Consider the following 15,374-nt stretch of genomic DNA (forward strand, 5'->3'; position numbering starts at 1 on the left):
TAAATAGGCACATCCTTAGCACTGGGAGGCTGAGGCGGGAAGATCAAAAACTTGGCGCCAACCAGCTGGGCATGGTGACTCACACCTATAATCCCTGCACTCCGGAGGCTGAGGCAGGAGGGTCGCCCTGGGTTTGACGCCAGCCTGGGCTACATAGTTCAAGGCCAGCCTGAACCACATTGCGAGACCCTGTCACAAAAACCCAAAACAACAAGAGAAAAGGCTGGAGCCAGCCTGGAAAATCTGGCGAGACCCTCTCTCAAAATAAAAAATACAAAATGGGGATGTGGCCCAGCGCGAAGGCCCCCGCTCAACCCTCAGAACACCCCCAAAAGCGTGTGTTCCTGCCATCCCTCCGGGCGAGGGCCGCTGGACCCGGCTCACCGCAGGTGGACGGGGCACAGCTCAGGGCGGGCGCTCGCTCGGCCCCGCCGCGACACAGGGACCCCGCGCCGGAAGGGGTCGGCGGTGCGCGAAGGCGCCGCTGGGGGGCGCGCGCGAGGCCACCGCTGCCCGCTGCTGCTCACTGCCCCAGTGACCCGAGCGCGCGGCGACCGCGAGTAACCCCGCGCTGGGCGGTGCCACCCCCCCCACACCCCCCCCCCCCGTCCAACGCTCGCCTGCTCGCGCCCAGCCAATGGGAGGGCAGCGCCGCGCTGGACTCTCGCCCCCCAGCGCCGCGCCCGCGGGCGGTTAGGACGGGGAGCGCGCCCCGCCCCCCCATAGCACCGCCCGCCCGCTCGAGTCACCTCTGCCTTCCACGCGCGGGCCCGCCCGCTCTTACCTTGCAGCGCCAGGCCCCGCCCCCTCGCCTCCCGGCCAATCAAAGGCGGGGCCCGGCGGCCGGGGCGGGCCCGCGGCCAATGCGCACGCCGTGGGCGGGCCCGCGCCCGGAATTGGGGGTGAAGCTCAGCGTCGTGCCCACAGTCGGGGCGCTGGGAGCCGGGGGTCCCCGGGGGCCGCCCGCAGTTAAGATGGCGTCCGCGGCGGACGGGGTCTTGGGGGCGGCGGCGGGCCCGGCCTGGGGGCTGCGGCCGGGGCTGGAGGAGCTGAGCCTGGGCAAGTTGGCGACGTCCCTGGGTGCGTCGGAGCAGGCACTGCGCCTCATCATCTCCATCTTCCTGGGTAAGGACCCTCTTGCCTCGGCCTCCCCTCCGTGTCCCCGGGAATGAGGGGAGTGGGGAGAGGACCTTCCCCCTCCCGGGCCACCAGCGGGGAGTGCAAGGCGCGGGCTTGACCCCCGGGATATCCCGCGGAAATCCCGCCTGGGTCCGGGGCGCTGTGTCCCCCGACCTCTCTGCCCTCGCCCGTCGTCCCCTTCCTCGCGGTGTCCCCATGACCTGTCCCCCTGTCGCTTCCGAGTTGCGCTCGGGCTGGCCTCGTATCCGGCTATGTTCCCAACTGCCCGGCACACGAGCGCCGTGACCGCGCGCAGGCCCCCGAACTTGGGGGTCTCAGCCCTGCGGGCCCCCTTGGCCCCGTATCCCGTACCCTGTGTCTGTTTTGTGCACTGCCAGCTCCTGTTACTTTCATCTCTCTCTGTCCCGTCTTTAGTATTTCCTCCTTGTGCCATATTACCTTTTTTAATCCTTGGCCACCCCTGTCATTGACCCTGGAATGTCATTTTAATACTGTGCTTGGGAAACAACTACCAACCCCTTTAAAAACTGTCCGTGCTCTTCCAAGCGATTATTACCCGTGTGGTTCAAAGGATGTGATGTGTCAGAATTTATGTCACAACAAGCTGTATTATAACTGGTTTATGGGCTTTTTTTTTTTAAACCACATCTGTACTTCATGGTTTTTAACATGGGCTTTAAAGGCAAAAGAATGAGACCCAGCCTAGCTGCTGCTCACAAGTAGTGTGAACCTAGACAACCACTTATCTGTGCCTTTCTTATCTATGGAATGGGACCTGTAAGTACTGTAGGAATTCAAGGGTTAAAATCACAGGTGATACATAGGTCTTTTGAGAGGTTGGAAGTTCTTAGGAAGGTTGCAGAACTTTTAGAAGGGGAAGTTGGGAAGAATTAAGAACTAAAGTCCTGATAAGGAGAGAGGAATGGAGCGTGAGCTGAGATCTCAAGCATACAAAGTCTGAGATAAGGTTGGGCAGGTGTGGCAGGGTTTTAAAAGCCAGAAGGAAGCCTGGAGTTTATCCAGTGGTCAGTAGAGACTTTGACACGTAATAGTCCCAAGGGTCTGGAGCCTCTCTAGATATGGGGAGGCGCTAATTCATATTTAAACAGCCTTGGATAATATTGTTATTTGCCTATTACATATCAAACCAAGATGATCTCCTCTCCTTCCAAATAAAGGTCTCCTTTCCTCTCCTTGAAGAATTTGTAAGAGGTGAAGGGATCTTCAGTTGTGCAATGTGCTAAAAGTCCCACCCTGGCATAACCCAAATTTATGAGCACCCCATCTAGGTAGGGTTCTTGTGCCACAGCAGCTTTGAAGTCCTGTCCTTTGAACCTTGCTCTGACCCGGTTATTTGCTGGAGTTGGGATCGGCAGTGGAGAGTGTTCACATTCATTAGGAAGCCCACTGGTGATCTCTCAATCATAAATTGAGAACATACCACGGGGGCCAGCTGTTAAATGGAGCTAGGGCTGAATTAGGACTTGGCATTTGTCTTTTGTGTGCCGATATAATCAGATACTGCCTGTGTGCTCCGGGGTACACAGCTGACAGGGAAGGTGTTTTCTCTATCTTTCTTCCCACATTACTGCCAGTCCTCAAGGTAATAACCACTCACTCTAATGCATCTGCACACACCCGGGAGCCCATCGCCATTCTACCTTTCCCATATTTCCTCTTCTGTCTCACATATGATATACCGTTGCCTTCCATAACTCGCAGTATTTCTTGTTTTTATTTATTTTGGGGGGCCTTTTTTTGAGAGAGGGTCTCACTATGTAGTTTGGCTGGTCTCAGGGATCCTCCTGCCTCAGCCTCTGGAATGCTAGGATTACAGGCATGCGCCACCTCGCCCAGTTAGTAGTTCTTATCTTTAGATCAGTTTGGGGCTTGTGTTGCCTCGTATCAGCTTTAGCCCCTTTTTTCCTCCCCAGTGTGGGGGATTGAAGCCAGGTCCTCACACCTGCTAGGCCAGCACCATACCACTGAGCTGCACCTCTAGCCTAGATACGGGTCTCTTCTGTGGATATGTGGGATTGTATTTCTAGACATGAGTTAAATATGCACATGCAGATTTGAATTGATAAGCGTGACAGGTGCGTGGAAGGATCCATTTCCCTGCTGAGAGCGGGACCTGGAAACCGGGAGTCTTTCCACATTGTTCCCGGTTCCTGAGGGCAGCTCTTGGGGAACTGGGACCCTGGAGGAAACCCTTGCCAGAGCTGCCCTGAAGGCCTGTAGTCCAAAATGATTTCTTTTTTGTTTGTTTTTGTCTAAAATATTTTATTGGAATTATTTTGATAAAACCAGGTACTTGCAGAAAACAAAATAAATATAAGTGAACCCTATGTACTTAACACAAAGTATCTTAAAATTTCCAGCCAACCCTGCCCAGTGAGTGGACGGCTAGCTGTTCCGACAGATTAGCACAGGAGCAATGTGAGCCCCAGGATGATGCCTAGCACCGGAGAGGAGACATCCTGTGTTCAGCAAAATCCATAGTAACCCAGAGGAAAAGTCCACAGTGACTTCTGATTCACTGTCTTTTGTTTTGTTTTGTTTTGTTCAGTCCTGGGGATTGAACTCAGGGCCTTTACACTAATCCACATCCCCGGTCCTTACTTGTTGTGAGACAAGGTCTTGCTAAGGAACTAAATTGCTGGGGCTGGGCTTGAACTTGTGGCTGGGATGACAGGCTGTGCCATCACGCCTTGCTTCCTCTCTAGTGATGAGATCTGTTTGGGTTGAAAGCACCTCTCATTCGTATTGCAAAGTGTAAGTAACTTTCAGGCAGGTAGTCTCATCAGTATTTTCTTAACATTTTACTTTGTCTACTTGAGTTCTTTGTGCTGATCCTGGGGTTGGGGCACAGCATTAAAGCGCAAGCTTTCGACCCGTTTTGACCAGGACCTTTGGTAAGAAACACACTTTCCACAGTGACACTGCATATGCACACATGTGTGGATGTGGATGTATACATTTGAGACCTCCCTGGAAACAGTATTTGTCTTTTTTTTTTTTTTGCCCCAGTACCAGGGATCAAACTCAGGACCTTGCACTTGCAAGGCAGGTGCGGTGCCGCTGAGCTAAATCCCCAGCCCTGCCTTTTTTTTTTGGTACCGGGATCGAACTCAAGACCTTGAACTTGTGAGGCAGGCAAGGCGCCACTCAGGTAAAACCCTGCCCCTGCCCTATTTTTTAGTATTACTTATGACCCATTAAATGTATTTCATGGCCTCTGTTCTTTTGGTTGGTTTGTTTCTGTTTTTTGAGACAGCATCTGTGTAGTCCAAGCTAGCCTTGAACTCCCCGTGTACCCCAGACTGGCCTGAAACTTGAAGCAATCCTCCTGCCTCAGCCTAAGTGCTGGGATCAGAGGCATGCGCCACCATGCCCAGCTGTACTCTATGACCTTTTGATTGCTGAGTTACAAACAGAAGTTTAAAAATCCTGAGTTAGGTTGCTGGAATGGAACCCAGGCTCTCGAACGTGCTGAGCATGGGCTGTACTGAGTGTCCTTCGCAGACCCCTTGCTGTTTAACACTTCAGGGAGGTGAGCTTCCGCGGGCTTCTGTACTGGGGTATTTCAAACAGCCAGGGTTATCTACTAAGAGGGTCTGTGAGTGCCTTTGGGGATGGCAAGAAGTTTGACAGAAGGGTACGGACAATACATTTTGCTGTGAGCTCTGGTGCGGGCAGATGCAGCTAGAAAATGTTTCTCTGTCACCAAGCTGGGCCTGGCTGCTCCTTAACATAATAACATTAATTGTTTCAAATCAGTTCATTCAAATGCACCTACTCTGCATGAAGCCAGATTCTTGGCCCTGCTAGGGCAAAGGGCGCGGGCTGAGAAATGGGCCCCCACACTGGGAGGCAGCAGGGCCGGCTGGAGGGATAAGTAGACCAGTGACTCCAGGAAAGGCAGAAACCAAACACTGCAAGAGGGCTTGGACCATGGCGAGACTCAAGGACAAGGACCGGACAGTTGGTGAATACTGGACTTGGGGAGTTGGTCAGGTTTCTGTGGACCCAGATGAGGAGACTTGGAGGAGCAGTAGTGAGGCACAGGAGCCTCTAGCAGGGAAGTGGTATAGCGGGCTGAACTGTAGGTTGTGTTGCCCGGAAAGCCAGGGTTGGAATTCTCAGCACGTGAAGAGCCTTGTTGGAGACCTTGCTGTTGTTTTGGTTGGTTGGTGTTTGCAGCACTGAGAATGGAGACCACCCTGCCACTGAGCTGTACCCCAGCCCAGCTCCCCAGAGTTGGTGAATGGGGAGGAGTGAAGTCAGCATAGGAAAGGCAGCGGCCAGGGAGAAGAATCCGTGATCTGGGTCGGAAGCTGGGAGGATGGAGGGCCTCGGGAGGTGCTTTAGGAGCGCAGGATGAGCTGGGAGAAGATTCTGTGAGCGCTTTCACCTACACAGCCACCCAGGACAAAGCCCAGATTCAGCTGGGGCCTTCCTGCCTCTCCCTGCATTGGTCCCCAAGTCCCACCAGTACGAACGAACGCCTCCAGGGGTGTCTCAGATGTGCCTCCCCTTCCTCACCACAGCCACCTGCCATCTGACTGCCTGCTGCTTCTCTTCTCTCCCAGAAGCCGCCGATGCTGAGGCCCCAGTGCCCGCTACCCTGGGCTCTGCCCGCACTGTCCCTCCCTCCCTCCAGGGCTGTCGCCTGGGTTTACCATCAGGGTGCTGGAGCCTCCCTCTGGAGGTGCTTTCTAGGTTCCTTCTGTGTTGGACAAAGGATCGGTCAAAACAAGTACAAACAGCAGCGAGCTTTTACCTTTATTAAAGGTAAGAAAAGAAAGGACCTCAGGCAGCTGGAAGTAGGGAAACGGCCCACTGTGTGGGTAAGCGTGAAGGCCAGGAGCCCCTCGCTTGTAGCCCCGTTTGCTCCTCAAGCTGACGTCAGCTCCAGCCGTTCTATCAGAAACCTGCTCCAGCTCTCTACCTCTCTGACTGGCTCCACTAGCAGGTCTAGGGAGCTGTTTGGCGCCTACGTCCTGGAACTTGGTAATTGACAGGCCGGGCCCCCTTGCTCAGCCGGTTTGCTTGCCCTAATCTCCTGCCCTGGGGTCCTTCCTGACCCTTCTTTCAGGGCTCTTACTGCAGTTGTGCCCCCTTCTCACACTGACTGATATGTCCTTCCAAGGCTGTGTTAAAACTACAATGAATTATGTATTTGCAGGTGAGGGCAGACATCTTGTCAGTTTTGTACCCAGTTGAACAGTTACAGAAAGACTCAGACTTTTTTATCAAAAATATTTGTTGAATAAGTGAATCTATAGATGAAGGACTTGGCATAAAGAAGTAGTAAAAAAAAAAAAAAAACCACCAACCAAGAAAAAAAGTGATTCCCTCCTGCCTTGGTCGCCATGCACAGCGGTCAAGAGGAGGATGGGGTATTGGTGAGTGCCAGGAAATGCTCTGGTTTGAGATCTGCTGCAAGGGCATTTCCAAGTATGTGGGGAGTTGGGAAGTCTAGTTTTGAACTCAGGAAAGAAGTTGGGCCAAGATGCACTTTTAGGGAGCCAGGGCTGGTACACATCTGTAATCCGAGTACTCAGGAGGCTAAGCCAGGAGCATCATAGGGAGTTTTGAGTTCAGCCTGGACTACGTGGTGACTTGAAGGCCAGCTTGAACCATATAGCAAGACTTTGTCTAAAACAAAATGTGCAATCTTAGGAGTTAAGTTAGTATTGGTGTCGCAACTGAATCAGGGAGGAAACTAAATGCTGTGGAAATGCTTATACAGAGAAGAAAATCTAATTCATGTATATATGTTTGATTATGTTAATGTTGCTACCTTTTGTTTTGTTTGTTTTTTGAGACAGGGTCTGGCTATGTAGTTCAGGGTTGCCCTCAACTCAATATATAGCCCAGGCTGGCCTTGAACTTACGGCAATCCTCCTGCCTCAGCCTCTGGAGTGCTATAGGATTATAGGTGTGCATTACTACACTAGGTTCTGCTACACCTTATTGATCATAGTAGTAGCTGCAATTCTTGTTCATTAAGGATTTGCTTAATCATTTTTCTAAATAAATGCTCCACAGGCACTTCCCTGCCCAAACATGCCAGTTACTAATAAGATGATTACAGTGTTTATTATGTCCCTTATAGAGAAGGAAATTGGCTGTTACAGAGGTTAAGTACCTTGCCTGAAGTCACACTCACTTCTCCCAGGCTCTGGAGCCATGCTGCAGCTGGGAGGAGTGAGTGAGTGGAGTGGAGATAAACGCCCTTGACAGCCTGCCCCTTCACTCTTCTGGTTAAACCAAAATGTAATCAGCCAGGCGATGCCTCTGCCTCCACAGCCAGGGCTGCCAAGCGGAGCAGATGGCCATCCTGCCGAGCCAGCACTCCTGGTCTTGGCTGTGGCCAAGGTTCAGAATTAGCATCACTGATGTCAGCCACCTTAGAAGTCAGAGGAGAGCCTGCAGCTTAGTTCTCTTTAGACCCGTGTCACCACTGTCTTTTCAGGAAAAATCCACTGTTCAGTTCAGAAAACTTTCTTCAGGTGGCACTGAAATCACATGGGACTTTGACCGTGATATAAAGCAGGACCCAAAACTTCAGCTATAAAAGAGGGGGATCGTCCTAGATGGCTTTTTTTTTTGGTACCAGGGATCGAACTTGGGTCCTTGCGCTTCCGAGGCAGGTGACGGAACCACTGGGCTAAATCCCCGGCCCCCTAGATGGCTTTTGAGGGCCCCTCCAATTCTAAAGGTCTCAGTATTCTAATTCATCACCATCTGAAGCTTCTTTGGGAATTTCTTTTAAATGTATCTTTCCAACTGTTTCTATATCCTGAGATCGTACATTAATACATATTTTGGATTTTTTCAGAAGCACGGGTAAACTAGGGCCTGGCAGATTATCTGCATGGCCACTGGTTTGAAAGGGCTCCTCGACGGCCCCTGCCAGCAGTGGGATTTCAGTTTTCAGGGGCAAGGAATGGTGTTGCAGCCAGGTGTTGGGGGACGGGAGGGTTCTGGTCCAGGAGAGGTGGAACCCTGGTGTCTCTAGTGTGGAGATCGGGGCATGGGGAAATTGAGGAACAGCAAACAGCCCGAAAGCGCCATAGAGAAGTCTGCCAGCGGTGAGGTGGTGAATGAAGTGGGCAGTTGCGGGCTCGCTGCACAGCCTTCTGCCTCCGAGCGCAGGCTGACAGTCAAGCCATTTATCTGGTAAGTAATCTTCAGAACGATGTTGAATTCCTAACAAGCAGCAGTTTTTTAAACCTGAACGCACATTTCATATGAATTTTTAAAATCATGCAGACATCGAACAAATTTCCTGCAGTATTTCTAGAGGGCTACGCAGAGTGCGCCCAGAAGTCTGAGGCCCCTGGCTCATTGGGTTGCTCCAGGACCAAAAGAGGCATGCGTGGAAACTCACCCAGATCCCAGAACCAAGGGCAGGCCTGAGACCTGCCTTGTAAGGCGCCCTCCCTCGGGTGTATTGCTACCCAGCGCTCTGGTGTGGCAAACTGGTGTGTTTCTCCAGCATCTATTTTGTAGTACTTGATGTCCTGATTGGGTTTGTTGTTTTTGTTGTTGTTTGTTTGTTTTGGTACTGGGAAATGAACCCAGGGCCTTCACATTGAGCTACATTCCTCTCCCTTTTATTTATTTTTTTTCCCTCTACTGGGAATCAACTCAGGACCTTGTGCTTGCCCGGCAGGTGCATTGCCTCTGAGCTACATCCCCAGCCCTTCTCTTTTATTTTAAAACAGGATCTCAACAAATTGCCTGGGTGAGGCTTGAATTTAGAATCTTCCTGCCTTGTCCTCTTGGAATGCTGAGATTACAGGCATATACCACCATGCCTGGCTCCAGTTAGGTCTTAACACTTTTTGAAATGTCATTGTGCTATCATCTTAGGAATAAAACTGTCCCGGATTCTTTATGGCTTAGTAGTCCCCATTAGTTGACATCTTGTTATTAAAGTCTCGTCATTCAGTCACATTGTTGGATCATGGTCACCACTGTTACAACTTTCATCACCATCACCGCAGCATGTACCCTCTGCCTCGCCTTCAGATGGGGTCAAATACTGAACGCTTGGAAGGTGGGTGAACTGGTAATTCCATGTTTCCTTTTCCTTTTTGCATCAGCCGCCTTGAGCAACATAGCATTCTCCTACCTGGGTGTGGTACACGCCTATAAATCCCAGCCCTGGGAGGCTGAGGCTGAAGTCACCCAATTCAAGCCCAGCCTGGGCAACTTAGTGGCTTAGGGAGAGTTAATCTCAAAATTTTAAAAAGAACTGGGGTTGTAGCTCCATGTGGAGGCCCTGGGTTCCATCCCCAGAGCCATTTTTTAAAAAATCTAATTGAACTTCTTACATTTCTTAATTCAGTTAATTGTGACCTGGCGCTCTAACAAAAATTAGGTGTCCCTGTTGCAGCTGCCAGGGGAAGCAGTTCCAATCTCAAGGACTCCGCAAGCACAGTTTGTAGGGTAGGAGTGGGCATGCGGGTGTGTGGAGGTTTAGCACCAGGAGACTCAGGACCGCCTTGGAGTTCCGTTAGTACAACAGTAAGAGCTTACTAAACACCTCCAGTGCTTATCTAAACTTGTACAGTGTAATGGCTGTCACATGCGTTATTCCTTTTTTCAAAAGGGGATAAGGAAAGTAAGACACTAGGAAAAAGAAAAAATTTCTGGGTGAGAATTTCCTTTGGGCATGCAAGGCACTGATTTTTACGCATAAGTTCCTCCTGGCAGGCAGTAGCTTTGAAGACCAGTAAGCAGGATGACGCTCCAGACAGCCTGGGTGAAGGATCCTTGATGTATAAATCCAGGGAGCATGGGTCAGAGTGGGTCAAAGATTAGGCCAATATTATCAGACCCAGCTTCTGTTTCGGGCTGACATGAAGACTTCATGGGCTATTTAAATGCCTCACTCTACAGGCTAAGTTTAAATTAAGACTACAAAGCTTTTGTCAATTAAAGATGTTTTTTACTACAAAGTGTTCATGTTGCTCGGCATCTCTGTAAGAAAGCCGTACATGATCATGTCTGCTAAACAGAAGTGCATGTGGTGAGGTAGTAATTTTGCAGGCTGTATCCACAGTTAAAATCAGGATTTATGTGCTGTGCATGCATACAGATCTTGGGGTGCTGAATCCAGAGTGTGATAGTTTGGTCTCTGTATTCATACGCTGTGGTGAGAAGTGGCACTGGAGTAGATGTGATAAGTGGCTCATAGCTCAAAAGGCTTCCCATTTGTGCTATGACAGCACTTCTGAACTCAGATGGACTTGGACACCACACTCGACTACTGTCCATAAATAGAAAACTGTGAGCCAGCAAGCACGGCCAACTGAACCAGTGCCCCTGAAGGTTCCTACAGTGCGCACCTCAGACCAAAGTGGCCAGGATTGGTTACATTACAGTTCAGACACACGGAGGCCCTGACTGCACATACTGAGCTTCAGCTACAGGGTGACCTGAGTCCACTTTTTCTTTTTTGGTACCGGGGATCGAACTCTGGACCTTGTACTTTCGAGGCAGGCAGCGGCACTACTGAGCTACATCCCAGGCCTGAGTCCACTTTTTATTTCCTCATTTGTCATTAGCTCTCTGAGAGAATAGGAAATGAGAGAAGGTGTGGAAGCTCCTAGAGAGCATGTTTGTTTGCTTGCTTGTTTGCTGACCCAGGCCTCCACACTCGGCTGCTCTCTAACACTGAGCTGCACCCCAGCCCTGTGTGTGTGTCCCTGAGACAACTGGCTTCCCAGCTGTGCTCAGTGTGGCTCAGGCACTGTCACACCCCAGAAGGGACGTGAGCCAGTGCTTCTCAGCCTCACCACGCAAGTCCACTGCACCCACCAGCACCCAGTCGCCATCTCACCGGAAGGTTTGGGTCTCTTCAGGTCTAGTCTTCAGGGCTTGTCAGTTTGCTTTGGGTTTTGCTGGGGTAGAACACAGGGCCTTGCAGGTGCTGAGCATGTGCTCCACCGCTGAACCATACCGGTAGCCCTCACCCTCTTGTTTGATATCAAAATGATACAGTTATAGATTTCGTTCATTTCTGAAATACATTTTCTTATATTTTCAGAAATTCTCTCCAAATCAAGTAATTCTGAGATACTGGTATAGAAAGCAGATCATGTCTGACTGGAATGGGCAGAGAAAGCTGGACTTGATCAAAATGTAAAACTTGTACATTAGTTAGGAGGCTGAGGCAGAAAGACCACAAGTTCGAGCCCACCCTGGACAACTCGGTGGTTAGCAAGACCTTGTCTCAAAACTTTAAAAAAAGCCAATCAATTTTCTGGCCTTAAGGACTGCTCTTCTGGGCACTGCAGTGGGAAGAGCACTAGAGTATTTGGGGAAGGAGGTAGTATATTTGAAGCAGTGCTGGGGAAGTTTAATTTATGACGTGGGAAGGAGAACTCCTGGCAGCCAGAGGAGAGGTAGAGGGCCTTATAGCAGATTCATGTAGTCAACACCAAGGTTCAGGGATTCGGGGGTGTTTGGTTTTTGTTTTGTTGTTGTTTTTTGAGATGTGTAGTTCAGGGTGGCAGTGAACTTGTGATCCTCCTGCCACAGCCTCCCAAATAGTTGAGATTATAGGTGTGTGCCACCACCCCTGGCTACAGCTGACTCTTTCAGAAGTCATTGTTCGTTGCCAGGGGTGGTGGTACACAGCACAGAGTGCCAGCACTCCAGAGGCTGAGGCAAGAAGGTCATAAGTCCAGCTGAGACTGGGTGACTTAGTGCAACCCTGTCTCAAAATAAAAAATCAGAAAAGGGCCGGGGATGTAGCTCAGTGCAGAGGCCCTGAGTTCAATTCCCAGTTCTGGCCAAAAAATCAAGAAAAAACAACAAAACAAAAAACATAGCTTCAGCTTAACAGATGCAGGTTACCTCAGCTCCGCTCAGCACGGACAGCCCATGCCCTCCTTCCCTGCCCCCGGATCCCAGCTCTTCCTGTGCTTGCCGAAGTCTGTCTCTTGCCCCTGATGACCGTAACTTTCCGCCACTGCATGTGCAGAGGTTCATGAGGAAGAGAGGTGCTTGCCCCAGGAGTGTGCCTCAGACCCCTGAGCACAGCAAGCCCGGGGGCGGGGATCCAAGTCCAGACTCGCTTCTTTGCCTCTTCTCTTCACAGTGGCTTCTGAGTCCAGGCCCTTGTGCCCACATCCCAGCTGGCTCTCCCGGCCTGATTCAGCCAGGTGACCAAGATCCTGCCCTACTAGCACTGTGGCCACACGCCCCCCTGCCTCCTCCCAGCCAGGCCCTGTGGATCTGGTATGGGAACTGAGCCTGTGTCCTGAAGACCCGGGGAGGCCCTGCACCCAGGAGTTCCAGGGGAGCAGAATCTTCAGGCCGAGGCCTAGTGTGGTGGTGGTGATCGATTATTTTTCAAAATAGTCCTCTATCTGTGGGGCCTGAAGCTTATACAGTCTTGGGGACCTTCTTTAGGAAAAAGAGGGCTGAGGTAGCTCAGGCAGGGCCCTAGGTTCAATCCGCAGCACTGGAAGAAGTAATACAGAAATATGTTCCGCAAGTTTTACCAAAAGCTCTGACCGTGTGGACAGCCCCTACCCACAGGGCCTAGATGGAGGAGAAGCAGGCAGGAGTGTCTGGGGTGTGAGGCGGCCACTGGCCCAGCCTCCCGCACCGGCGACTCAGATGTTTCCCCCGAGAGTTCATGCCTTAAAGGAAGTGAAAACATGAGTAGATCTTGAGAAGTTTAGATATGTCTATAAAATGAGTCATTTGTAAATATTTTTAAAGGAAGTGTAGTGGTCCCCCTTATCCACGGGGCTACTTTCCAATGCCCCCAGGGACACTCCAAACCACAGCTCATACCAAGCCATACGTGTGTGGGTTTTCCTACACATACAGGAGGAAAAGGTTAATAACAGTTAAAATGTGGACACTCCCAAAATACCTTACTGTTCCATGACCATTTTACCTGAAGGACGCACTTCCTGTTTGCAGCCTGTCTTTCCTCCAGCCAGCTGTGAGCATTGCACCTCCTGCACTTTGAAGTCTCCCCTCCACCCCTGCCCCCAGGACCTTCCCACTGAGCCATGTCCCCAGTCCTTTTGTACTTTGTATTTTGATACAGGGTCTTGCTAAGTCACTAGGTTGCTCAGGCTGAGTTTGAACTTGTGATCCTCCTGCCTCAGCCTCCCAGAATATTGGAATTATAAGTGTGTGCCACCGTGCCCAGCTTGGGTCCATAATTAAGTAAAATTGAACACAGGCACTAAAGTACTGACTGTTCCATCTACTGCCACAGGCCATCTGATAACGGAGTAGCTATCTGAGTGACTAATGGGTGCTCGGACACTCTAGATAAAGGGATGACTTATGTCTGTCCTGAGCCGGGCCCAAATGCACTTTCCTCACTTTATTCAGAATGGTGTACATTTAAAACTTAGGAATTGTTTGTTTCTCCAACTTGCCATTCAATACTGGTGTGCAGCTCTTGACCACAGGTAGCTGAAAGCTGGGGCTGCAAACTTCAGACAGGGCACCTCTGTGTGTATGATGCTTTCCTGTGTATTTTCCGTCTCAGTCTGCCTGACAGCCCTGCAAGATGATTCCCCTGTCCTGCAGATAGAGGCAGAGGTTCAGAGAATGGAGGTAATTTGCCCAGGCTTCAGGCTGAATTCCTAAGCCGGATCAGCTGAGTCCGGAACCCAGATATCTGACTCAACCACTTGGTCCTCTTTTACCGCAGTTTAGGGTGTGAGGAAATGCCCCGAGCGCCGGCAGTGGGGTGTCCATTGTGTCTTTTCTGGCCAAGACAGATAGGGTCTCGAGCATCTGAGTCATTGTGAGCCTCTCTTGGCCCTGCTCTTCTGCAGTAAGCTTTCCTGGGGGGCCAGGGTGTGGCTCAGCTGCAGAGGTCCTGGGTTGACACTCATTCCTTGGTCTATAAATTTGCATAGAATATTTTTTAGGGAAAAAAAAAAAACAAAGTAACTGTGACCATTCCAACAAGCTGTAGTGGGCTTGAAAACAATCACTGTGACCCGGATGTTCAGCAGAGCGGGTGGTGGCGACGCCCTCCGATGAGTCTGAGCTCCTGACCTTCGAGCCTGATTCCTGGGTGTCATCTCCACCTGTGAGCCACACCGGTTAGCAACACGGGTTAGCATCATCCCTGCACAAGACGAGAGAAGCCTCATTCAGAGCTTTGTACTTGGCTGGAGAGACCTGGGAGGAGACCTGGGGTAGAGCTTGGGGGCAGAGCAGGGTTGTTTGGTTGCGTTGAGTGACTGAAAAATATTTGTGACCATTCATAAGGATGCCTTCTCTTTATTTTTCACAAGTAACAGCCGTCCACTATTTCATCCTTAGCATGTTCCCTCTAAGCCAGGCTTGGTGGTGCATGTCTGTAATGTGGGAGGCCAAGGCAGGAGGATCAAAAGTTCAAGCCTAGCCTGGGCAATTTAGCATTTTCGAAAGACCCTGTCTCAAAATTAATAACAATAATAATAGCAATAGTATTAATAATAATAATAATAATGAAAATGACTGGGAATGCAGCTTATGTAAAGGCCCTGGGATCAGTCCCCACTACCACCAAAGAAAAAGTTAAAGATTGATAAAAAAAAATGAATAAAATGTTCCCTCTAAAAGATGACAGGATACTAGAAAGGAGAAAGGGAGAGGGGCTCATGAGGGTGAGAATAAGCAAAACAGGCCGTTTTGTGCGAGTGTCAGTCCGCCAAAGCCAGCCTCATTATCCTGCGCTCCTCGCTGGCCCCCGGGAAAAATGTCCCCTCTAGGGGGCGTGGAGCCCTTGCCTACCATGCTCAGCACCCAGTTCTAATTTCCAGCACCACAAAAAAATAAAATGTCCCCTCTGTTCTCAGTCATCCCCAGACACTCTGGGTACTTGTCCTAGTTTCCCTGAACCCCGGTCACAGTTGTCACAGTGCTTGAGACACCCAGCTGGATGGGACTTTCAGAAATGAGCTGCTGCTCTCCTGCCACAGTACAGGGAGGGGCTGAGTTCCCAAGAAGCAGATGAGAAAGTACAGGATAGAGCACCTGAATTTAGCTTTAAAGTGTAGTGTTTTATTTTATTTTGTTGGGAGGGGAAAGGTGTCTTACCTCATGTTCCTGGGCTCGAGCCATCCTCCTGCCTCAGCCTCCCACTTCAGCCTCTCAAGTAGCTGAGACTATAGGCATACCCCACTGTCCCCAGTTTAAAAGGAAATTTTTTAATGTTTCTAGATAGGAAGATGAGCAAGCATTAA

General features: G+C 50.5%; 1 protein-coding gene across 3 annotated transcripts in view; it reads left to right on the top strand.

The window, feature by feature from the left end:
• The first annotated feature begins 897 nt into the window (after positions 1-897).
• Lpcat3 (lysophosphatidylcholine acyltransferase 3) overlaps positions 898-15,374 on the top strand; it is a 31,405-nt gene continuing 16,928 nt past the window's right edge. The window contains exon 1 of one of the 3 annotated variants that reach the window (XM_087213532.1): positions 898-1,125. In XM_087213532.1, the coding sequence (XP_087069658.1) occupies positions 975-1,125 (151 nt within the window). In that variant the 5' untranslated portion in view covers positions 898-974. Of the gene's footprint in view, positions 1,126-8,722; positions 9,212-15,374 lie in introns of those variants that run through there. The other 2 variants (XM_004869481.4, XM_013067298.3) reach the window with 2 other exon arrangements.

This window comes from Heterocephalus glaber, unplaced genomic scaffold (assembly GCF_053883595.1).
Source record: "Heterocephalus glaber isolate CG9 unplaced genomic scaffold, H.glaber_assembly_v1.0 deba00001444, whole genome shotgun sequence".
NCBI lineage: Eukaryota > Metazoa > Chordata > Mammalia > Rodentia > Bathyergidae > Heterocephalus > Heterocephalus glaber.